Below are 26,362 nucleotides of genomic sequence, written 5' to 3'. Positions count from 1 at the left end.
TCATCATTAGATGACAACACAGGGTAATGTGGGGTAACTGCCCATCACACACACACTGTAATTCCAACAGAAAACACTTTATGTCACCGCATTTTCCCCAACACTTTCCCTGACTGTCACTACTCTGTCACTACTCTGTCACTACTCTGTCACTACTCTGTCACTACTCTTGGTCAACAATTAATGTTATCTGTCTCATATACATTTTTTTAAGTCACTTTTTTAAGGCAAAATGATTCTGTGGTGAGTTGATCTGGTATCTCCAAAATTTAGACCAAGTTATGAAGTGTACAAAACATTAGAGCACCTTCCTAATATTCCTAATTTTGTGATTTTAATGCTGATCTTTAATTATTTTTTGTACTTTTATTTATTATTCCAAATTTTTATTTTTATTTACTTTTTAAACTGCCTTGTTGGTTAAGGGCTTCGATGTAAGCATTTCACTGTAAGGCTACCTGCCAGCCCACATACACAACTATTTGATGCATTTCACTGTAAGGCTACCTGCCAGCCCACATACACAACTATTTGATGCATTTCACTGTAAGGCTACCTGCCAGCCCACATACACAACTATTTGATGCATTTCACTGTAAGGCTACCTGCCAGCCCACATACACAACTAGTTGATGCATTTCACTGTAAGGCTACCTGCCAGCCCACATACACAACTATTTGATGCATTTCACTGTAAGGCTACCTGCCAGCCCACATACACAACTATTTGATGCATTTCACTGTAAGGCTACCTGCCAGCCCACATACACAACTATTTGATGCATTTCACTGTAAGGCTACCTGCCAGCCCACATACACAACTAGTTGATGCATTTCACTGTAAGGCTACCTGCCAGCCCACATACACAACTATTTGATGCATTTCACTGTAAGGCTACCTGCCAGCCCACATACACAACTAGTTGATGCATTTCACTGTAAGGCTACCTGCCAGCCCACATACACAACTATTTGATGCATTTCACTGTAAGGCTACCTGCCAGCCCACATACACAACTATTTGATGCATTTCACTGTAAGGCTACCTGCCAGCCCACATACACAACTATTTGATGCATTTCACTGTAAGGCTACCTGCCAGCCCACATACACAACTATTTGATGCATTTCACTGTAAGGCTACCTGCCAGCCCACATACACAACTATTTGATGCATTTCACTATAAGGCTACCTGCCAGCCCACATACACAACTAGTTGATGCATTTCACTGTAAGGCTACCTGCCAGCCCACATACACAACTATTTGATGCATTTCACTGTAAGGCTACCTGCCAGCCAACATACACAACTATTTGATGCATGTGACAAATAAAATGTGATTTGATTAGATTTTTGCCCTCAAAACAGCCTAAATTTGTCAGGGCATAAATACTAATAAATACTAATTGATACTAATGGACTTCAAAAAAAGCGTTCCACAGGGATGCTGGCGGCACGGTCGTGTCAAGTTGGGTGGTGGACCATTCTGGAGACACACGGGAAAGTGTTGAGCGTGAGAAACCCAACAGTGTTGACACAATATAACCAGTGTGCACATGGCACAAACTGTCAGACCCTGTTCAAAGGAAGAAGTTCAAAGGCCCTTAAATATTTTGTCTTGTCCTTTCACCTTCAGAATTTCAGTTTATTTTTAGGGTGTGGTGCCTGGCCTTAAAGGAATGGTTCATGTTATATATATATATATATATATTTATATATATATATATATTTATATATATATATATATATTTATATATATATATATATATATATATATATATATATATATATTTATATATATATATATATATATATATTAAATATTTTGTCTTGTCCTTTCACCTTCAGAATTTCAGTTTATTTTTAGGGTGTGGTGCCTGGCCTTAAAGGAATGGTTCATGTTATATATATATATATATATATATATATATATATATATATATATATATATATATATATATATATATATATATATATATTTATATATATATATATTTAGTGTTTATAATGCATTTGTACACCTCTGAGTGATGTCCTCTCGATTCCCTGGGTCATTTCATGTGTTTTTATGTGTATTGGCGTTCAAGCAGGCAGAAATCTGTCCGGTATGACGTAGCACCGTGACAAAGTCTCTCTCACTACATGGAGGCCACTGTGTTCTTGGGGACCTTCAATGCTGCAGACATATTTTGGTACCCTTCCCCAGATCTGTGCCTCGACACAATCCTGTCTCAGAGCTCTACGGACTATTCCTTCGACCTCATCGCTTGGTTTTTGTCTCTGACATGCACTGTCAATTGTGGGACCTTATATAGACCTGTGTGTGCCTTTCCAAATCATGTCCAATCAATTAAATTTACCACAGGTGGACTCCAATCAAGTTGTAGAAACATCTCAAGGATGATCAATGGAAACAGGATGCACCTGAACTCAATTTCGAGTCTCATAGCGAAGGGTCTGAATACTTATGTAAATAAGGTATTTCCATTTTGAATTTTGAATAAATTTAAGAAATCTTTTCTAAAAACCTGTCTTCACTTTGTCATTATTGGGTATTGTGATGTCATTATGGGGTATTGTGATGTCATTATGGGGTATTGTGATGTCATTATTGGGTATTGTGTGTAGAATGATGAGGAACAAACGTAACACATTTAATCCACTTCCCAAAAGGGTTGGGGGCAGAATACTTCCCGAATGCACAGTATATACCTTTAGGGGAGCCTAAAGATAAATAATCCACTTGTTTTGAGAAAGAAATTGCAACCAGTTTTTAATAAAGCAGTAAAATTTAAGGTGAGTGTGTTGGGGATACCCCCCCCCCCCCTCCTCCACAAAGGTATTTTTATGTGCACTACGTCGTCACGCACAGCATTTAATCCGCAACGAGTCAGTTTGATGGAAACATCTGGAAAAAATATGGCAATTTTGTTTTTATGCAGGATTTTGAATATTCGTATGGAAATCTGTTGAATATTCATCTGAAAATCTGTTGCCAATTGGATGGAAACCTATCTGCTGACTAGGTTTCCATCCAACCTTTCTATGCAAGTAAAGTAGATGTTGGATAAAACATGTTTAAAGACAGGCTTGATGGAAACAGCAAATTTGTCAGTAAACTTTCCAAATGTTGACAGAAAATACAAAATAGACGAGACAAGGTGGGATATTTTATGTCTGTAAACTTAATTATGCAAGAAAGGGCAGTGGAACACACTTTTATGTGCAAATATTGGTATAATAAGCCTATGGAATAAACCTATGGAAGTAAACTTGGTGTCACGCGATGACATGTGCTCCTCCCACTACGACTTGGGAAAGCAGTTTATTTGGTTAATTACGATGAACTACACAGGTTGGTAAAAGTGCACGGTTATGAGCCTGATGTAGGCTGGGTTTCTGTCAGCACTTTGAGATATCAGCTGATGTACGAAGGGCTATATAAATAAATTTGATTTGATTTGATGTACCGTTCCAATAAATATCGAGGGTCTTATTCTGGTGACATGATTATCGATACTTGCCTGCCGTTTGACAAAATACAAATAATCTCTCTCTTCAGTCATAATAATCTCATAATGTATGCTATACCCGCACGGTAACTGAGAACTGTTGGCTGGAGCGCCAATATCAGACTGAGCACATTTATAACGCAATATTTTTTTGTGGAAAAAAAAACAAAACCTCAGTAGTGTAAAATGAGATGGGAATTATACTGAAAAAATTATTTTTTTATGTGCACTACATTATCACACACAGCCTTTTATCCACAACAAATCAGTTTGATGGAAACACATATCTGGTGGGGAAATTTGCATATTGATTTTATGCAGATTTTGGAATATTTGCATGAAAATCTGTTGCCAATTGAATGTAAACCTAGCCATAGTGAGGATATTAACAGTGAGATGTGCAATGCCATTTTGTGGGGCTGGTTACCCCACCTTACCCTACATACTTTATAGAGTGGGCAGACGGCCTACGTGGCATTGCAGGCTAAGAAAATACACTGTATATAATGCAATAGCATTATTAAACCACACATGAACACCTATTTGTTATAGGAGCATACATAGCCTGTCTATGATTTGATATTTTTTTAATCTACACATTTTAGCATCTCTAGGCCACTCACCATCATAGGCATCCACAAGACAACTCTCACCACCGCTAGGATCATGGAGAAGCGCTTTTGTGCAAAGAACACCGTGGATTCCCAGTTCCAGATGGTACCGCCATCCCTCGGTACACCGTCAGAGGCAGGGTTTGAACAGGTGTATGTTTCCACTTTGTCCCGCACCCCTAGCACTTTCCCCAACCCACCCGGACTCAGCTCGTTGTAGGTACTGAAACTTCTGTCCAAGCTATCCCGAGAGAAGGACGGGAGTTCGCAGAGAGGCGCAGACCCGTCCCCTCTCAGATCCCTGGCTATATCCAAGTAGCTCGGGTATAACGTCCCCTGTGGCTCTCTGGAGCACAGAAGCTGGTAGGTGAGAGGAACGAAGAAGATCACCAATCCGCAGAAACACACGGAGTACAAAGAAAAAAGGATCAGAAGGTAAAAACTTCGTCTCTCCGGGAAGCAGCCGAGAGAGAGCCGAGTGAAAGTCCCCCAGCCGCACAGGGGTAGTACACTGACGGACAGGCTGACTACCCACACCCCGGCTATCGCCAACATCACCCTTAACGGCCGAGGGCTTCCTTCTCGCTTGGTAACGTAAAAGGTATAGGCTGCGATAAGGCAAGCCTTCATATTGCTGGAGAGTCCTTGGAACACATAGAGAAGTCCCGATAACGTGCATATGGTCACCGACCCTCCCTCTCCATCTCTCTCCCACTGGAGGAGCATGAAGAGGGAGAGAGGTATCACGCTGAGCAGGTCGTCCACGGACATTGAAGCCACGATGAGCCACAGGATGGTTTTCCACCTCATCCGAATGAAAAAGAAGAGAGAATAAACACTTCCCAAGAAGGTAAGAGCGGCGATGGCGACGCACAAGCCGAATAGAAGCAGGCTCATCTGTCTTTGCGCCTCCGTGAGGTCCGTCCTCTCGTAGCTCGCCGTGAAAAGGTTGCTGTTGTTCGGCGATGGGGAGCTGAGAGTCGAGGACATTTTCATTTAGGTAACTTTTGTCGACCTGGCTTGTGTTGCCCAATGTTTCAGCCGCCCATATCTATATATATATATTTAAAAAAACTTTGAGCCAATGCCAAAATGTTACTAGAGTTATAACGGCACATATAGGCTAGACTACATCCCTGGTGAGTCACTCTGATAGGCTATATTTCAGCAGTCCAGTTGGATATATCTTGGATACATAACGGAAAGTGGCTTCCAGAATAGGACACCGGTGCACTTTAGACGCGCACTGGAGGAGATAGATGGCGAGGCTCCTCGAGGATGATGCTCCGCGATTTATGTACAAACCCGAGAAGTGCGTGCTGCACTTTTACAAACCTCACGCTGTCGTCACTGTCTTTTCTTTCAATGGCAGAAGGGTAGGCTGCCGTGGAATAATAATAACTTTATACTTATACAAGTGTTCATTGGTTCCAAGTGTTTAATGGACACGTGTCTCTCGCACATGCCCACAGGGAGTGGGGTCACGGCCAGAGTCTCCATTGTCCAGCGCCTCTGGAACATTTAGGGGTTAAGTGCCTTGCTCAAGGACACATCAACAGATTGCTCACCTTGTCAGCTCAAGGATTCAAACCAGTGACCTTTCAGTTATTGGCAGAATGCTCTAACCTCGAGGCTAGCTGCCATGTGTGTGTGTGTGTGTGTGTGTGTGTGTGTGTGTGTGTGTGTGTGTGTGTGTGTGTGTGTGTGTGTGTGTGTGTGTGTGTGTGTGTGTGTGTGAGCTTGCTCCGGTTTCGAGGGTTCAATCCCGATACTAGGCACTAGTTTTGTTTGAACCCTTTACCATTCTGAATTCATGCCAGATCTGTTTCAGACAGTACAGGGTGTATACAAACACACTCCATAATGCTGCTGGGCCCCAGTGGTTCCCTCTGTCTCGTACATGTGTTTTATTTAACCTTTATTTAACTAAGCATATCAGTTTAGAACATATTCTTATTTATAATGACGGCCTACCATCGGCCTACCGTGGAACAGTGGGTTAACTGCCTTGTTCAGGGGCAGAACAAACTATTTTTTACCTTGTCAGCTCAGGGATTCAATCCAGCAACCTTTCGGTTAATGGCCCAACGCTCTAACCACTAGGCTCCCTGCCACCCCAGGTGATGGTGTGGTGTGGTGATGGTGTTGTGTGTGGTGATGGTGTGGTGATGGTTATGGTGTGGTGATGGTGTGGTAATGGTTATGATGTGGTGATGGTGTGGTGATGGTTATGATGTGGTGATGGTGTGGTGATGGTGTGGTGATGGTGTGGTGATGGTGTGTTGATGGTGTGGTGATGGTTATGGTGTGGTGATGGTGTGGTGATGGTTATGATGTGGTGATGGTGTGGTGATGGTTATGGTGTGGTGATGGTTATGATGTGGTTATGGTGTGGTGATGGTGTGGTGATGGTTATGGTGTGGTGATGGCTATGGTGTGGTGTGGTGATGGTGTGGTGATGGTTATATGGTTATGGTGTGGTGATGGTTATGGTGTGGTTATGGTGTGGTGATGGTGTGGTGATGGTTATGGTGTGGTGATGGTTATGATGTGGTGATGGTTATGGTTATGGTGTGGTGATGGTTATGGTGTGGTGATGGTGTGGTGATGGTTATGGTGTGGTGATGGTGTGGTGATGGTTATGGTGTGGTGATGGTTATGATGTGGTGATGGTTGTGGTGTGGTGATGGTGTGGTGATGGTTATGGTGTGGTGATGGTGTGGTGATGGTTATGGTTATGGTGTGGTGATGGTTATGGTTATGGTGTGGTGATGGTGTGGTGATGGTTATGGTTATGGTGTGGTGATGGTGTGGTGATGGTTATGGTGTGGTGATGGTGTGGTGATGGTTATGGTTATGGTGTGGTGATGGTTATGGTTATGGTGTGGTGATGGTGTGGTGATGGTTATGGTGTGGTGATGGTGTGGTGATGGTGCGGTGATGGTGTGGTGATGGTTATGGTGTGGTGATGGTGTGGTGATGGTTATGGTTATGGTGTGGTGATGGTTATGGTTATGGTGTGGTGATGGTGTGGTGATGGTTATGGTGTGGTGATGGTTATGGTGTGGTGATGGTTATGGTTATGGTGTGGTGATGGTGTGGTGATGGTGCTGGTTATGGTGTGGTGATGGTTATGGTGTGGTGATGGTGTGGTGATGGTTGTGGTTATGGTGTGGTGATGGTGTGGTTATGGTGTGGTGATGGTGTGGTGATGGTTATGGTTATGGTGTGGTGATGGTTATGATGTGGTGATGGTTATGGTTATGGTGTGGTGATGGTGTGGTGATGGTTATGGTGTGGTGATGGTGTGGTGATGGTTATGGTGTGGTGATGGTGTGGTGATGGTTATGGTTATGGTGTGGTGATGGTGTGGTGATGGTTATTGTGTGGTGATGGTTATGGTGATAGTTATGGTGTGGTGATGGTGTGGTGATGGTTATGGTTATGGTGTGGTGATGGTGTTGTGTGTGGACCACCTTACATCAGTGAATAATGTGATTGGGATCACCAAAGAGAGCACATGGACAGACAGGCTTCCTTCACTTAAGCCAATTTCACCCTGTGAGCATTTACAGCGCCCTACATGAGCCGAAATGCAGCAAGGAGATAAAGAGTTTAATAACATGTAATGCGGCCAGGAATTTAAGAGTTTGATTCGATTTAATTGGAGACCGTCTCATTTCCAATTGGACAACACACCACCAATGGGTCACCTCGTCACCTCGTCTCCGGGCTCCATTGCTAGTGATCGTGCTGGGTGGACCAGATTAACTGATGGGATATGTTGGTCTGTGTGTTGTGCAGAGGGTCGCAGGAGGGAATGGTATCCTGTATATATTCTTGTCCTTATAGGGTGTAGTTGACTGGTTGTCTGATTGAGCCACCATGTTCATCAGGTTATAGAGGAGGGAATGGTGTCCCGTATATATTCTTGTCTCAGCTTCCAGTATTTATGCTGCATTAGTTTATGTGTCGGGTGGCTAGGGTCAGTTTGTTATATCTGGAGTACTTCTCTTGTCCTATTTGGTGTCCTGTGTGAATCTAAGTGTGCGTTCTCTAATTATCTCCTTCTCTCTCTCTTTCTCTCTCTCGGAGGACCTGAGCCCTAGGACCATGCCTCAGGACTACCTGCCATGATGACTCCTTGCTGTCCCCAGTCCACCTGGCCGTGCTGCTGCTCCAGTTTCAACTGTTCTGCCTTATTATTATTCAACCATGCTGGTCATTTATGAACATTTGAACATCTTGGCCATGTTCTGTTATAATCTCCACCCGGCACAGCCAGAAGAGGACTGGCCATCCCACATAGCCTGGTTCCTCTCTAGGTTTCTTCCTAGGTTTTGGCCTTTCTAGGGAGTTTTTCCTAGCCACCGTGCTTCTACACCTGCATTGCTTGCTGTTTGGGGTTTTAGGCTGGGTTTCTGTACAGCACTTTGAGATATCAGCTGATGTACGAAGGGCTATATGAATAAATTTGATTTGATTTGATTTTGATTTGTCCTTATAGGGTGTAGTTGACTGGTTGTCTGATTGAGCCACCATGTTCATCAGATTATAGAGGAGGGAATGGTGTCCTGTATATATTCTTGTCCTTATAGGGTGTAGTTGTCTGGCTGAACCACCATGTTCATCAGGTTATAGAGGTCAACAAGCAAATTATGAAGAAGAAAATACATGAGAAATAAATGCCAAATATATTGAAATTAATTTATTCTAATCTAATTTGATTGAACCGCTAGGTTCAGTAAGATAACTAACCATTGAAAATAACTTTATGTAAGGCAGCCTTGACAGAGACATGTCAAAGGAAGAAGGACTGTAACCGGTTGGTTTTTGAGGAGGGAGGATAAGAGTGACCGGTTGGTTTTTGAGGAGGGAGGATAAGAGTGACCGGTTGGTTTTTGAGGAGTGAGGATAAGAGTGACCTGTTGGTTTTTGAGGAGGGAGGATAAGAGTGACCGGTTGGTTCTTGAGGAGGGAGGATAAGAGTAACCTGTTGGTTTTTGAGGAGGGATGATAAGAGTGACCGGTTGGTTTTTGAGGAGGGAAGATAAGAGTGACCGGTTGGTTTTTGAGGAGGGAGGATAAGAGTGACCGGTTGGTTTTTGAGGAGGGAGGATAAGAGTGACCGGTTGGTTTTTGAGGAGGGAGGATGAGTGACCGGTTGGTTTTTGAGGAGGGGGGATAAGAGTGACCGGTTGGTTTTTGAGGAGGGAGGATAAGAGTGACCGGTTGGTTTTTGAGGAGGGAAGATAAGAGTGACCGGTTGGTTTTTGAGGAGGGAGGATAAGAGTGACCGGTTGGTTTTTGAGGAGGGAGGATAAGAGTGACCGGTTGGTTTTTGAGGAGGGAGGATGAGTGACCGGTTGGTTTTTGAGGAGGGGGGATAAGAGTGACCGGTTGGTTTTTGAGGAGGGAGGATAAGAGTGACCGGTTGGTTTTTGAGGAGGGAGGATAAGAGTGACCTGTTGGTTTTTGAGGAGGGAGGATAAGAGTGACCTGTTGGTTTTTGAGGAGGGAGGATAAGAGTGACCGGTTGGTTTTTGAGGAGGGAGGATAAGAGTGACCGGTTGGTTTTTGAGGAGGGAGGATAAGAGTGACCGGTTGGTTTTTGAGGAGGGAGGATAAGAGTGACCTGTTGGTTTTTGAGGAGGGAGGATAAGAGTGACCTGTTGGTTTTTGAGGAGGGAGGATAAGAGTGACCGGTTGGTTTTTGAGGAGGGAGGATAAGAGTGACCGGTTGGTTTTTGAGGAGGGAGGATAAGAGTGACCGGTTGGTTTTTGAGGAGGGATGATAAGAGTGACCGTACCTCTGTTTCCAAGGCAGCAGTTAGAACGCACAACACAACAGACCACATCACAACACAACACAACCTCTGGAATGTTTTCTTGGTCCTGTGTCCAAGGACGACCAGCGAAATGAATAGCGGTCAGTGTGTGTGTGTGTGTGTGTGTGTGTGTGTGTGTGTGTGTGTGTGTGTGTGTGTGTGTGTGTGTGTGTGTGTGTGTGTGTGTGTGTGTGTGTGTGTGAGAGAGAGAAGCCTCATCCTGTCATGTTTTGTGTGTTTCATGGTTGTGACAGCCTCACTGTGGGCTACACAGTAAACCCCTGCCTAGCAGATATCCTTTTCATTTTCTGCCTGTTAACACATAATATAGAAATGACAACGCGACACAGCTTTTGTTTCTTCTGTTCCGTACATACAGTAAGTTTATTACATAAATACAGTTTGATAATTTGCTGTCATTGTTTTCTATGTTGTGTGCACTCATCATAGTTTACGTGGTAACAGTCATTGGTATAATTTAACTCATTCTTCTACTTTTATAATTGAACCTTTTTTATTCTCCAGCAAATAGTCACAGTTGAATGTAATGTCTTGTTTACCTCCCTGTCTCAGCAGTCTAACCAGCACCACGTCTGCAGCATCGATTCTGTGGTGTTCTGGTAAAGGAGGTCAGAGAGCGAAACAGTGACAGACAAACAAAGGGAAAGAGAAAGAGAGAGACAGACAGAGAGAGAGAGAGAGAGAAAGACAGGCACAGAGAGAGAGAGAGAGACAGAGAGAGAGAGTGACAGACAAACAAAGGAAAGAGAAAGAGAGAGACAGACAGACAGGGAGAGAGAGAGAGACAGGCACAGAGAGAGAGAGAGAGAGAGAGAGAGAGAGAGGCACAGAGAGAGAGACAGACACAGAGAGCGAGACAGACAAAGAGTCAGACATAGGTAGGGAGAGAGAGAGACAGACAGACAAAGACAGACACAGTGGGAGGGAGAGACATACAGAGGGAGGGAGTGACAGATAGAGATAGACAGAGGGATAGACAGACAGAGACAGACAGAGGGAGGGAGAGACAAAGACAGAGACAGACAGAGGGAGAGACAAAGACAGAGACAGACAGGGAGGGAGAGACAGACAAAGACAGACACAGAGGGAGAGACAGAGACAGACAGAGAGACACAGCCAGAGAGAGACAGACACAGAGGGAGAGACAGACAGAGAGAGACAGACACAAAGGGAGACAGACAGACAGACAGACAGACAGACAGACAGACAGACAGACAGACAGACAGACAGACAGACGGCGAGATAGATAGACAGCCAGACAGAGAGGGAGACAGGCAGAGGGAGAGACAGACAGAGGGAGAGACAGACCGAGGGAGAGACAAACAGAGGGAAAGACAGACAGCGGGAGAGACAGACAGAGGGAGACAGACAGAGGGAGAGATAGATAGATAGATAGATAGATAGATAGATAGATAGATAGATAGATAGATAGATAGATAGATAGATAGATAGATAGATAGATAGATAGATAGATAGATAGATAGATAGATAGATAGATCGATAGATAGATAGATAGACAGAGGGAGAGACAGACAGAGAAGGAGACAGAGAAGCAGACAGACAGAGAAGGAGACAGACAGAGAGATAGATAGATAGAGGGAGAGACAGACAGAGAATGAGACAGAGAGAGAGAGAGCCAGACAGAGGGAGACAGACAGAGAAGAAGACAGACAGAGAAGAAGACAGACAGAGGGAGAAACCTTCCATAACAAAGCCATCACCTACAGAGAGATGAACCTGGAGAAGAGTCCCCTAAGCAAGCTGGTTCACAAACACAAACAGACCCCACAGAGCCCCAGGACAGCAGCACAATTAGACCCAATCAAATCATGAGAAAACAAAAAGATAATTACTTGACACATTGGAAAGAATAAACAAAAAAACAGAGCAAACTAGAATGTTATTTGGCCCTAAACAGAGAGTAGACAGCGGCAGAATACCTGACCACTGTGACTGACCCTTCACAGAGAGTACACAGCGGCAGAATACCTGACCACTGTGACTGACCCTTCACAGAGAGTACACAGCGGCAGAATACCTGACCACTGTGACTGACCCTTCACAGAGAGTAGACAGTGGCAGAATACCTGACCACTGTGACTGACCCTTCACAGAGAGTAGACAGCGGCAGAATACCCGACCACTGTGACTGACCCTTCACAGAGAGTAGACAGCGGCAGAATACCTGACCACTGTGACTGACCCTAAACAGAGAGTAGACAGCGGCAGAATACCTGACCACTGTGACTGACCCTTCACAGAGAGTAGACAGTGGCAGAATACCTGACCACTGTGACTGACCCTACACAGAGAGTAGACAGCGGCAGAATACCTGACCACTGTGACTGACCCTGAACAGAGAGTAGACAGCGGCAGAATACCTGACCACTGTGACTGACCCTACACAGAGAGTACACAGTGGCAGAATACCTGACCACTGTGACTGACCCTAAACAGAGAGTAGACAGTGGCAGAATACCTGACCACTGTGACTGACCCTAAACAGAGAGTAGACAGCGGCAGAATACCTGACCACTGTGACTGACCCTACACAGAGAGTACACAGTGGCAGAATACCTGACCACTGTGACTGACCCTAAACAGAGAGTAGACAGTGGCAGAATACCTGACCACTGTGACTGACCCTAAACAGAGAGTAGACAGTGGCAGAATACCTGACCACTGTGACTGACCCAAACTCATGGAAAGCTTTGACTATGTACAGACTCAGTGAGCATAGCCTTGCTATTGAGAAAGGCCGCCGTAGGCAGACATGGCTCTCAAGAGAAGACAGGCTATGTGCTCACTGCCCACAAAATGAGGTGGAATCTCAGCTGCACTTCCGAACCTCCTGCCCAATGCATGACCATATTAGAGAGACATATTTCCCTCAGATTACACAGATCCACAAAGAATTTGAAAACAAATCCAATTTTGATAAACTCCCATATCTACTGGGTGAAATTCCACAGTGTGCCATCACAGCAGCAAGATTTGTGACCTGTTGCCACGAGAAAAGAGCAACCAGTGAAGAACAAACACCATTGTAAATACAACCCATATTTATGCTTATTTATTTCCCTTGTGTACTTTAACCATTTGTACATTGTTACAACACTGTATATATATATATATATATATATATATATATATATATATATATACATTTGTAATGTCTTTATTGTTTTGAAACTTCTGTATGTGTAATGTTTACTGTTAATTTTTATTGTTTATTTCACTTTTGTTTATTATCTACCTCACTTGCTTTGGCAATGTTAACACATGTTTCCCATGCCAATAAAGCCCCTTGAATTGAATTGACAGACAAGAGGGGGCGATAGGGAGAGAGACAGAGAGAGGGCGAGACAGGGCGAGACAGGGAGGTTGGTTTTTCTGTTGGTAACATTAGTAAGTGTGTTGTCCTGAAGGAGAACGAGAACTCCCTCTGTCTGCGCAGCACTTTGAGATATCAGCTGATGTAAGAAGGGCTATATAAATACATTTGATTTGATTTGAACTAGAGAGAGAGCAGTGTTTGTCAGATCTTATCACATCATGAAACACACTGAAGGTCTGTATAGTTCCTGGGAGAAAGTTTGAGAAACAAAGATGGAGAAGAGGGAGAGAGAGGGGGGGGGTTAAATAATACCCCTAAAGGAAAGATCCACCCAAAACCACTAATTCTTCTAATTTACAGTGTTAAATAACACTAATATGTTAGAATAATATTTTTTTGTGAACAAATGTTTCATACTGATGTTATAATAAGGTTGGTAGCAACATGGACAATCATTGTGGAAATCTGTTGCAGCTCAAATTGACTACAAACCCACAATGCAATGTTCTTTCTATGGGCTGGCTGGCTAGCTAAGTAGCTAGCTAGCTAGAAAACGTAGTCTATTTGGCGCAAGCTCATAAACCGAACATTAGCACAATGTTATTTTGTCAACAAGAAGTACAACATTACATGTTTTTTTCTGAGATGTGAGATAATTAACTTGCTATATATAATATCGTATAGCTTTGGAATCGTGACATTACGTTCTTTCCAGGAAAACAGGCACGTTTCTCGACAAATGCACTGACTTTTAGAAGGGATTGCGTGACAATTAACTTAGCAACCCATGACGTAGCATGACAACGTGAACGCGATTGGTCGACAGTCTGGTGGGTGGGGCGTTATACTTATCTTCATTCATTGAATTCCTATCTCCTTTCTATGATATCTCTGACAACGGCACCGTGCAATGCACCCCGGACTAAAGAGGCAGACAAATAGGACACTTGCTAGACCCTCTGTTAAATTACACATTTCTCCAGGTAGGATTATGGCAACAATATGATCAATGGCTCATTAGACAGAAGACATCATCCCGAGTTATGACATCAGCCAGTATTGAAATCTGACATGTATGATAGACGTATTAGCGATATTAAAATCATATTCCTATTATCTTCCAGTGTAGTGAGAGAGACTTGATCACAGTGCTACGTCATACCGGACGGATTTCTGCCTGCTTGACCGCCAACAACTCAGATACACACGAAAACATGACCCAGGGAATAGATAGCACATCACTCAGAGATACACAAACGCAATATAACATAAAAAGAAATTGGTGAACATCTACTTTAAGGGCTTCAGACACCCTCACACATTCTGTGGTGACAGCAGAGGATGGATGCAGAATAACTAATGCAGACATTACAAAGAGAGAGATGGGGAGGGAGGGGAGGAAGGGAGGAGATAAGAGACGGGGAGGGAGGGGAGGAAGGGAGGAGATAAGAGACGGGGAGGGAGGGAAGGAAGGGAGGAGAGAAGAGGCGGGGAGGGAGGGAAGGAAGGGAGGAGATAAGAGACGGGGAGGAAGGGAAGGAAGGGAGGAGATAAGAGACGGGGAGGGAGGGAAGGAAGGGAGGAGATAAGAGACGGGGAGGGAGGGGAGGGAGGAGAGAAGAGGCGGGGAGGGAGGGGAGGGAGGAGAGAAGAGGCAGGGAGGGAAGGAAGGGAGGAGATAAGAGACGGGGAGGGAGGGAAGGAAGGGAAGAGATAAGAGACGGGGAGGGAGGGGAGGGAGGAGAGAAGAGGCAGGGAGGGAAGGAAGGGAGGAGATAAGAGACGGGGAGGGAGGGAAGGAAGGGAGGAGATAAGAGACGGGGAGGGAGGGAAGGAAGGGAGGAGATAAGAGACGGGGAGGAAGGGAAGGAAGGGAGGAGATAAGAGACGGGGAGGGAGGGAAGGAAGGAAGGTAGGAGAGAAGAGACGGGGAGGGAGGGAAGGAAGGTAGGAGAGAAGAGACGGGGAGGGAGGGAAGGAAGGAGAGAAGAGGCAGGGAGGAGATAAGAGATGGGGAGAAAGGGAAGGTAGGAGAGAAGAGGCATTTAACTGGGGTGGGCACTTCCATTTCAGGTGTCAGTTTAAGTGGTTCGGGAGAGATAAGATGAAAGAGAGAGCTGTCATGATGGTTTACAAAAAGACACACACACACACACACACTTTCCTTTGTGGAAGCCACTAGGTTCCTCTACCACTGGGTTCCTGTATTACTGCGGTCTTCTATCACTGGGGTCCTCTATCACTGGGGTCCTCTATCACTGGGTTCCTGTATCACTGGGTTCCTATACCACTGGGTTCCTCTACCACTGGGTTCATCTATCACTGGGTTCCTATACCACTGGGTTCCTCTACCACTGGGTTCCTCTACCACTGGGTTCCTCTATCACTAGGTTCCTATATCACTGGGTTCCTATACCACTGGGTTAAACTACCACTGGGTTCCTCTACCACTGGGTTCATATACCACTGGGTTCATATACCACTGGGTTCCTCTATCACTGGGTTCCTATATCACTGGGTTCATATACCACTGAGTTCCTATACCACTGGGGTCCTATATCACTAGGTTCCTATATCACTGGGTTCCTATACCACCAAGTTCCTATACCACTGGGTTCCTCTACCACTGGGTTCCTCTATCACTGGGTCCATATACCACAGGGTTCCTATACCACTGGGTTCCTCTATCACAGGGTTACTATACCACTGGGTTCCTCTATCACAGGGTTCCTATACCACTGGGTTCCTCTATCACAGGGTTCCTATACCACTGGGTTCCTCTATCACAGGGTTCCTATACCACTGGGTTCCTCTACTACTGGGTTCATATACCACTGGGTTCCTATATCACTTGGTCCCTATACCACTGGGTTCCTATATCACTTGGTTCCTATACCACTGGGTTCCTCTATCACAGGGTTCCTATACCACTGGGTTCCTATACCACTGGGTTCCTCTATCACAGGGTTCCTATACCACTGGGTTCATCTTTCACAGGGTTCCTATACCACTGGGTTCCTCTACCACTGGGTTCCTATACCACTGGGTTCCTGTATCACTGGGTTCCTATACCACTGGGTTAAACTACCACTGGGTTCCTCTACCACTGGGTTCATATACCACTGGGTTCATATACCACTGGGTTCCTGTATGACTGGGTTCCTGTATCACCTGGTTCCTATACCACTGGGTTCCTATACCACTTAGTTCCTATAGCACTGGGTTCCTCTAACACTGGGTTCATATACCAGAGGGTTCCTATACCACTGGGTTCATATACCAGAGGGTTCCTATACCACTGGGTTCCTCTACCACTAGGTTCCTATATCACTGGGTCCCTATAACACTGGGTTCCTCTATCACTGCGTCCCTATACCACTGGGTTCCTATATCACTGGGTCCCTATACCACTGGGTTCCTCTATCACAGGGTTCCTATACCACTGGGTTCCTCTATCACTGGGTTCATATACCACTGGGTTCCTCTATCACAGGGTTCCTATACCACTGGGTTCCTCTATCACAGGGTTCATATACCACTGGGTTCCTCTAACACTGGGTTCCTCTATCACGGGTTCATATACCACTGGGTTCCTCTATCACTGGGTTCATATACCACTGGGTTCCTCTATCACAGGGTTCCTATACCACTGGGTTCCTCTATCACAGGGTTCATATACCACTGGGTTCCTGTATCACTGGGTTCCTTTACCACTGGGTTCCTATACCACTGGGTTTCTGTATCACTGGGTTCCTATACCACTGGGTTCCTATACCACTGGGTTCCTGTACCACTGGGTTCCTGTATCACTGGGTTCCTATACCACTGGGTTCCTATATCACTGGGTTCCTATACCACTGGGTTCATATACCACTGGGTTCCTATATCACTGGGTTCCTATACCACTGGGTTCCTATACCACTGGGTACCTATACCACTGGGTTCCTCTATCACTGGGTTGCTATACCACTATGTTCCTATATCACTGGTTCCCTCTACCACTGGGTTCCTATACCACTGGGTTCCTCTATCACTGGGTCCCTATACCACTGGGTTCATATACCACTGGGTTCCTATACCAGAGGGTTCCCTATACCACTGGGTTCCTATATCACTGGGTTCCTCTATCACTGGGTTCATATACCACTGGGTTCCTCTGTCACAGGGTTCCTATACCACTGGGTTCCTCTATCACAGGGTTCATATACCACTGGGTTCCTATACCACTGGGTTTCTGTATCACTGGGTTCCTATACCACTGGGTTCCTATACCACTGGGTTCCTGTACCACTGGGTTCCTGTATCACTGGGTTCCTATACCACTGGGTTCCTATATCACTGGGTTCCTATACCACTGGGTTCATATACCACTGGGTTCCTATATCACTGGGTTCCTATACCACTGGGTTCCTATACCACTGGGTACCTATACCACTGGGTTCCTCTATCACTGGGTTGCTATACCACTATGTTCCTATATCACTGGTTCCCTCTACCACTGGGTTCCTATACCACTGGGTTCCTCTATCACTGGGTTCCTATACCACTGGGTTCATATACCACTGGGTTCCTATATCACTGGGTTCCTATACCACTGGGTTCCTATACCACTGAGTTCCTCTACCACTGGGTCCCTATACCACTGGGTTCATATACCACTGGGTTCCTATACCAGAGGGTTCCCTATACCACTGGGTTCCTATATCACTGGGTTCCTCTATCACTGGGTTCCTATACCACTCGGTTCCTATATCACTGGGTCCCTATACCATAGGGTTCATATACCACTGGGTTCCTATACCAGAGGGTTCCCTATACCACTGGGTTCCTATACCAGAGGGTTCCTCTACCACTGGGTTCCTCTACGACTGTGTTCCGATATCAATGGGTTCCTATATCACTGGGTTCCTATACCAGAGGGTTCCTCTACCACTGGGTTCCTCTACGACTGTGTTCCGATATCAATGGGTTCCTATATCACTGGGTTCCTATACCACTAGGTTAATATTACAGTATTCGTTATAACGTTATTAGTTATTAAAGTTTTAGTTAAAACAGTTGTAGTTATTAAAATATTAGTTATTACATGATTAGATATTACAGTATAAGGACAATGACGACGATAGAACCACACTCCCATTCATTTACAACCAACAACCAGTTAGTCAGTGGCATTACACAACAAGAGGATCACTCACTGTGGAGAAGAACCTTAAAGGACACGACAACATCTAAGCATTTGAATGTTCTCCTGTGATCACAGTACAGTAGGAGTCATTTGAATGTTCTGCTGTGATCAGAGGACAGTAGGAGTCATTTGAATGTTCTCCTGTGATCAGAGGACAGTAGGAGTCATTTGAATGTTCTCCTGTGATCACAGGACAGTAGGAGTCATGTGAATGTTCTGCTGTGATCAGAGGACAGTAGGAGTCATTTGAATGTTGAGGTAATGGAGTGAAATCTCACTATGTTAATATGTGTTCAGATACACACAATACCCCAGAAGGACAAAGCAAAAAAAATAAATATATTTTTTAAAGGAAATAAGTTACTTCTGTTTTCGCTTTGTCATGATGGGGTATTGAGTGTAGACTGATAAGGAAAACATTTATTTAATCCATTTTATAATAAGGCTGTAATGTAACAAAATGTGAAAAAGTGAAGGATACTGTAGCTCACCACACTCAGTGGAGATGACTCTCTCATTACATATTAACCTCTAGAGATGACTCTCTCATTAAATATTAACCTCTAGAGATGACTCTCTCATTACATATTAACCTCTAGAGATGACTCTCTCATTACATATTAACCTCTAGAGATTACTCTCTCATTACATATTATTAACCTCTAGAGATGACTCTTCCATTACATATTAACCTCTAGAGATGACTCTCCCATTACATATTAACCTCTAGAGATGACTCTCCCATTAAATATTAACCTCTAGAGATGACTCTCTCATTACATATTAACCTCTAGAGATGACTCTCTCATTACATATTAACCTCTAGAGATGACTCTCTCATTAAATATTAACCTCTAGAGATGACTCTCCCATTACATGTTAACCTCTAGAGATGACTCTCCCATTAAATATTAACCTCTAAAGTTGACTCTCCCTGCTAGAGAGAGAGAGGGAGAGATGATAGAGGGAGACAATACAGAGATGATAGAGAGATACGATAGAGAGAGATATGATAGAGCGAAAGAGAGATAGATGATAGAGCGAGATGATAAACAGAGAGAGATGACAGAGAGCGATGATTCAGAGAGATGATGGATAGAGAGATATAGTTGATAGAGAGAATGTGATAGAGTTGAATTGAATTGAATTGAGAGATGATAGAGAGATGATATACACTGCTCAAAAAAATAAAGGGAACAACAGCATGTAAGTCCTAGTCAATCACACTTCTGTGAAATCAAACTGTCCACTTAGGAAGCAACACTGATTGACAATAAATTTCACATGCTGTTTGTGCAAATGGAATAGACAACAGGTGGAAATTATAGGCAATTAGCAAGACACCCCCAATAAAGGAGTGGTTCTGCAGGTGGTGACCACAGACCACTTCTCAGTTCCTATGCTTCCTGGCTGATGTTTTGGTCACTTTTGAATGCTGGCGGTGCTTTCACTCTAGTGGTAGCATGAGACGGAGTCTACAACCCACACAAGTGGCTCAGGTAGTGCAGCTCATCCAGGATGGCACATCAATGCGAGCTGTGGCAAGAAGGTTTCTGTGTCTGTCAGCGTAGTGTCCAGAGCATGGAGGCGCTACCAGGAGACAGGCCAGTACATCAGGAGATGTGGAGGAGGCCGTAGGAGGGCAACAACCCAGCAGCAGGACCCCATTTATGCAAGGAGGAGCAGGAGGAGCACTGCCAGAGCCCTGCAAAATGACCTCCAGCAGGCCACAAATGTGCATGTGTCTGCTCAAACGGTCAGAAACAGACTCCATGAGGGTGGTATGAGGGCCCGATGTCCACAGGTGGGGGTTGTGCTTACAGCCCAACACCGTGCAGGACGTTTGGCATTTGTCAGAGAACACCAAGATTGGCAAATTCGCCACTGGCACCCTGTGCTCTTCACAGATGAAAGCAGGTTCACACTAAGCACATGTGACAGACGTGACAGTCTGGAGACGCCGTGGAGAACGTTCTGCTGCCTGGCGGTGGGTCAGTGAAGGTGTGGGGTGGCATTTCTTTGGGGGGCCGCACAGCCCTCCATGTGCTCGCCAGAGGTAGCCTGACTGCCATTAGGTACCGAGATGAGATCCTCAGACCCCTTGTGAGACCATATGCTGGAGCGGTTGGACCTAGGTTCCTCCTAATGCAAGACAATGCTAGACCTCATGTGGCTGGAGTGTGTCAGCATTTCCTGCAAGAGGAAGGCATTGATGCTGTGGAATGGCCCGGCCCGTTCCCCAGACCTGAATCCAATTGAGCACATCTGGGACTTCATGTCTCGCTGCACCACAGACTGTCCAGGAGTCCTGGGGACACCGTGCGCTCCACCGCATAAAACGGTGCCTGCCCAGTACGACGCCCGCCACGGTAAGCACGGGGAGTTGGCTCAGGTCTCCAACCCGACTCTGCCACACTCCCCATGTGTCTCTCGGGCTCTCGGGCTTCCTTGCCAGCCGCGTTCCCTCGTATCGCCGGTTCCCTTTTCCTGCTGCCTCCACCTGTTCCCATGGGAGGCGATCCCTTTCAGCCAGGATCTCCTCCCATGTGTAGGATCCCTTGCCGTCCAGAATATCCTCCCATGTCCATTCCTCCTTATAGCGCTGCTCCTCCTTTTTGCCACGCTGCTTGGTCCGTTGGTGGTGGGTAGTTCTGTAACGATTGTCGTCGGGCGAAGGAGAAGAGGACCAAAGAGCAGCGTGGTACGTATTCATAATGATTTAAATGAAGATGAATACTGGAACAAAAAACAACAAACCGACAAACGAACAGTTCTGCAAGCTGCAACAAAAACACTAAACAGAAAATAACTACCCACAAATCATAGCTGCCTAAGTATGGTTCTCAATCAGAGACAACGATCGACAGCTGCCTCTGATTGAGAACCATACCAGGCCAAACACAGAAATACAAAACCTAGAACAAAAACCTAGAATGCCCACCCCAACTCACACCCTGACCAAACTAAAACAGAGACATAAAAAGGAACTAAGATCAGGACGTGACAATCACCTACAGAGAGATGAACCTGGAGAAGAGTCCCCTAAGCAAGCTGGTCCTGGGTCTCTGTTCACAAACACAAACACACCCCACAGAGCCCCAGGACAGCAGCACAATTAGACCCAACCAAATCATGAGAAAACAAAGAGATAATTACTTGAAACATTGGAAAGAATTTATAAAAAACTGAGCAAACTAGAATGCTATTTGGCCCTAAACAGAGAGTACACAGTTGCAGAATACCTGACCACTGTGACTGATCCAAACATAAGGAAAGCTTTGACTATGAACAGACTCAGTGAGCAATGCCTTGCTATTGAGAAAGGCCACCGTAGGCAGACTTGGCTCTCAAAAGAAGACAGTCTATGTGCACACTGCCCACAAAATGAGGTGGAAACTGAGCTGCACTTCCTAACCTCCTACCAAATCTACAACCATATTAGAGAAACATATATCCCTCAGATTACACAGATCGACAAAGAATTTGAAAACAAACCCGATTTGGATAAACTCCCATAACTACTGGTTGAAATACCACCGTGTGCCATCACAGCAGCAAGATTTGTGACCTGTTGCCTCAAGAAAAGGTCAACATGTGAAGAACAAACACCATTGTAAATACCCATATTTATGTTTATTTATTTTCCCTTTTGTACTTTAACCATTTGTACATCATTACAACACTGCATACTGACATGATATGACATTTGACATGTCTTTATTCTGTTGGAACGTCTGTGAGTGTCATGTTTACTGTTCATTTTTATTGTTTATTTCACTTTTGTCTATTTTCTACCTCACTTGCTTTGGCATTGTTAACACATGTTTCCCATACCAATAAAGACCCTTGAATTGATTTGAATTGAATTGAGAGAGAGACGGAGAGAGAGAGAGATCTATGATAGAGAGAATGATATATAGATGATAGAGAGAGAGAGAGAGATAGCTGATAGAGAGAGATATGATTGAGAGAGGTGATAGAGAATGATATATAGATGATAGAGAGAGAGATAGAGATAATATAGAGAGAGAATATAAATATATGATATATATATATATATATAGAGAGAGATAGAGAATATAAATATATGATATATATATATATATAGAGAGAGAGAGATAGGTGATAGAGAGAGATATGATTGAGAGAGGTGATAGAGAATGATATATAGATGATAGAGAGAGAGATAGAGATAATAGAGAGAGAGAGAGAGAGAATATAAATATATGATATATATATATATATATATATATATATATATATATAGAGAGAGAGATAGAGAATAGAAATATATGATATATATATAGAGAGAGATAGATGATAGAGAGAAAGATCAATAGATGCTTTGGCAATGTAAACACGTGTCCATGCCAATAAAGCTCTTTGAATTGAATTTTAATAGAAAGAGATGATAGAGAGAGAGAGAGAGAGAGAGAGAGATTATAGGAAGAGGGTAACTCAGGATTCAACTCCGCCTGAGACCGGCAGAGAGACTGAGACAAAGAGAAAGAGAGAGGTAGAAATAGAGAGAGATAGAAAAAGAGATAGTAGTGGTATCCAGGAGATTGTAGTGGTAACCAGTAGATAGTAATGGTAACCAGTAGATAGTAATGGTATCCAGTAGATAGTAGTGGTATCCAGTAGATAGTAATGGTATCCAGTAGATAGTAGTGGTATCCAGGAGATAGTAATGGTATCTGTTAGATAGTAATGGTAATCAGTAGATAGTAGTGGTATCCAGTAGATAGTAATGGTAACCAGTAGATAGTAATGGTAACCAGTAGATAGTAATGGTATCCAGTAGATAGTAGTGGTATCCAGTAGATAGTAATGGTAACCAGTAGATAGTAATGGTATCCAGGAGATAGTAATGGTATCTGTTAGATAGTAATGGTAACCTGTGCCATTAAACCCCTACAACTCATCCAGAACGCCGCAGCCCGTCTGGTGTTCAACCTTCCCAAGTTCTCTCACGTCACCCCGCTCCTCCGCTCTCTCCACTGGCTTCCAGTTGAAGCTCGCATCCGCTACAAGACCATGGTGCTTGCCTACGGAGCTGTGAGGGGAACGGCACCGCAGTACCTCCAGGCTCTGATCAGGCCCTACACCCAAGCAAGGGCACTGCGTTCATCCACCTCTGGCCTGCTCGCCTCCCTACCACTGAGGAAGTACAGTTCCCGCTCAGCCCAGTCAAAACTGTTCGCTGCTCTGGCCCCCCAATGGTGGAACAAACTCCCTCACGACGCCAGGACAGCGGAGTCAATCACCACCTTCCGGAGACACCTGAAACCCCACCTCTTCAAGGAATACCTAGGATAGGATAAGTAATCCTTCTCACCCCCCCTCCCCCTTAAATGATTTAGATGCACTATTGTAAAGTGGCTGTTCCACTGGATGTCAGAAGGTGAATTCACCAATTTGTAAGTCGATCTGGATAAGAGCGTCTGCTAAATGACTTAAATGTAAATGTAAATGTAATGGTGTCCAGTAGATAGTAATGGTATCCAGTAGATAGTAGTGGTATCCAGTAGATAGTAGTGGTATCCAGTAGATAGTAATGGTATCCAGTAGATAGTAATGGTAACCAGTAGATAGTAGTGGTATCCAGTAGATAGTAATGGTATCTGTTAGATAGTAATGGTATCCAGTAGATAGTAGTGGTATCCAGTAGATAGTAGTGGTAACCAGTAGATAGTAGTGGTATCCAGTAGATAGTAATGGTATCCAGTAGATAGTAATGGTATCCAGTAGATAGTAATGGTATCCAGTAGATAGTAGTGGTATCCAGTAGATAGTAATGGTATCCAGTAGATAGTAGTGGTATCCAGTAGATAGTAATGGTATCCAGTAGATAGTAATGGTAACCAGTAGATAGTAGTGGTATCCAGTAGATAGTAATGGTATCTGTTAGATAGTAATGGTAACCAGTAGATAGTAATGGTATCCAGTAGATAGTAATGGTATCCAGTAGATAGTAATGGTATCCAGTAGATAGTAATGGTAACCAGTAGATAGTAATGGTGTCCAGTAGATAGTAGTGGTATCCAGTAGATAGTAATGGTATCCAGTAGATAGTAATGGTAACCAGTAGATAGTAATGGTAATCAGTAGATAGTAATGGTAATCAGTAGATAGTAATGGTATCCAGTAGATAGTAATGGTAACCAGTAGATAGTAATGGTATCCAGTAGATAGTAATGGTATCCAGTAGATAGTAATGGTATCCAGTAGATAGTAATGGTAACCAGTAGATAGTAGTGGTAATCAGTAGATAGTAATGGTAATCAGTAGATAGTAATGGTAATCAGTAGATAGTAATGGTATCCAGTAGATAGTAATGGTAACCAGTAGATAGTAATGGTAACCAGTAGATAGTAGTGGTAATCAGTAGATAGTAATGGTAATCAGTAGATAGTAATGGTATCCAGTAGATAGTAATGGTATCCAGTAGATAGTAATGGTATCTGTTAGATAATAATGGTAACCAGTAGATAGTAATGGTATCCAGTAGATAGTAATGGTAATCAGTAGATAGTAATGGTATCCAGTAGATAGTAATGGTAACCAGTAGATAGTAATGGTAACCAGTAGATAGTAGTGGTAATCAGTAGATAGTAATGGTAATCAGTAGATAGTAATGGTATCCAGTAGATAGTAATGGTATCCAGTAGATAGTAATGGTATCTGTTAGATAATAATGGTAACCAGTAGATAGTAATGGTATCCAGTAGATAGTAATGGTATCTGTTAGATAGTAATGGTATCCAGTAGATAGTAGTGGTATCCAGTAGATAGTAATGGTATCTGTTAGATAGTAATGGTATCCAGTAGATAGTAATGGTATCCAGTAGATAGTAGTGGTATCCAGTAGATAGGAATGGTATCTGTTAGATAGTAATGGTATCCAGTAGATAGTAATGGTATCCAGTAGATAGTAATGGTATCTGTTAGATAGTAATGGTATCCAGTAGATAGTAATGGTATCCAGTAGATAGTAATGGTATCTGTTAGATAGTAATGGTAACCAGTAGATAGTAATGGTATCCAGTAGATAGTAATGGTATCTGTTAGATAGTAATGGTAACCAGTAGATAGTAATGGTATCCAGTAGATAGTAATGGTATCCAGTAGATAGTAATGGTATCCAGTAGATAGTAATGGTAACCAGTAGATAGTAATGGTAACCAGTAGATAGTAATGGTATCCAGTAGATAGTAGTGGTATCCAGTAGATAGTAATGGTAACCAGTAGATAGTAATGGTATCCAGTAGATAGTAATGGTATCCAGTAGATAGTAATGGTATCCAGTAGATAGTAATGGTATCCAGTAGATAGTAATGGTATCTGTTAGATAGTAATGGTATCTGTTAGATAGTAATGGTATCCAGTCGATAGTAGTGGTAACCAGTAGATAGTAATGGTATCTGTTAGATAGTAATGGTAATCAGTAGATAGTAATGGTAACCAGTAGATAGTAATGGTATCCAGTAGATAGTAAGGGTATCCAGTAGATAGGAATGGTATTTGTTAGATTGTAGTGGTAACTAGTAGATAGTGAATATATCCAGTAGATAGTAATGGTAATCAGTAGATAGTAATGGTAACCAGTAGATAGTAATGGTATCCAGTAGATAGTAATGGTAACCAGTAGATCGTTGTAAGTCGCTCTGGATAAGAGCGTCTGCTAAATGACTTAAAGGTAATGATGTAAATGTAATGGTATCCAGTAGATAGTAATGGTAACCAGTAGATATTAATGGTATCCAGTAGATAGTAATGGTATCCAGTAGATAGTAGTGGTAACCAGTAGATATTAATGGTATCCAGTAGATAGTAGTGGTATTCAGTGTTTTATTCCCATCT

The 26,362-nt window shown here is 43.6% G+C and overlaps 1 protein-coding gene across 1 annotated transcript in view; it reads right to left on the bottom strand.

Moving 5' to 3' along the window:
* The window catches only part of LOC135538631 (probable G-protein coupled receptor 149), a 30,386-nt gene extending 25,256 nt beyond the window's left edge, over positions 1-5,130 (bottom strand). Inside the window, exon 1 of the mRNA XM_064964503.1 lies at positions 4,138-5,130. Coding sequence (XP_064820575.1) covers positions 4,138-5,121 — 984 coding nt within the window. The 5' untranslated portion in view covers positions 5,122-5,130. The remainder of the gene's footprint in view (positions 1-4,137) is intronic.
* Positions 5,131-26,362: the final 21,232 nt, after the last annotated feature.

This window comes from Oncorhynchus masou, unplaced genomic scaffold, assembly GCF_036934945.1.
Source record: "Oncorhynchus masou masou isolate Uvic2021 unplaced genomic scaffold, UVic_Omas_1.1 unplaced_scaffold_993, whole genome shotgun sequence".
Classification (NCBI taxonomy): domain Eukaryota; kingdom Metazoa; phylum Chordata; class Actinopteri; order Salmoniformes; family Salmonidae; genus Oncorhynchus; species Oncorhynchus masou.
Note: the sequence above shows the minus strand (reverse complement) of the source record. Positions and strands in the feature narration are given on the sequence as shown.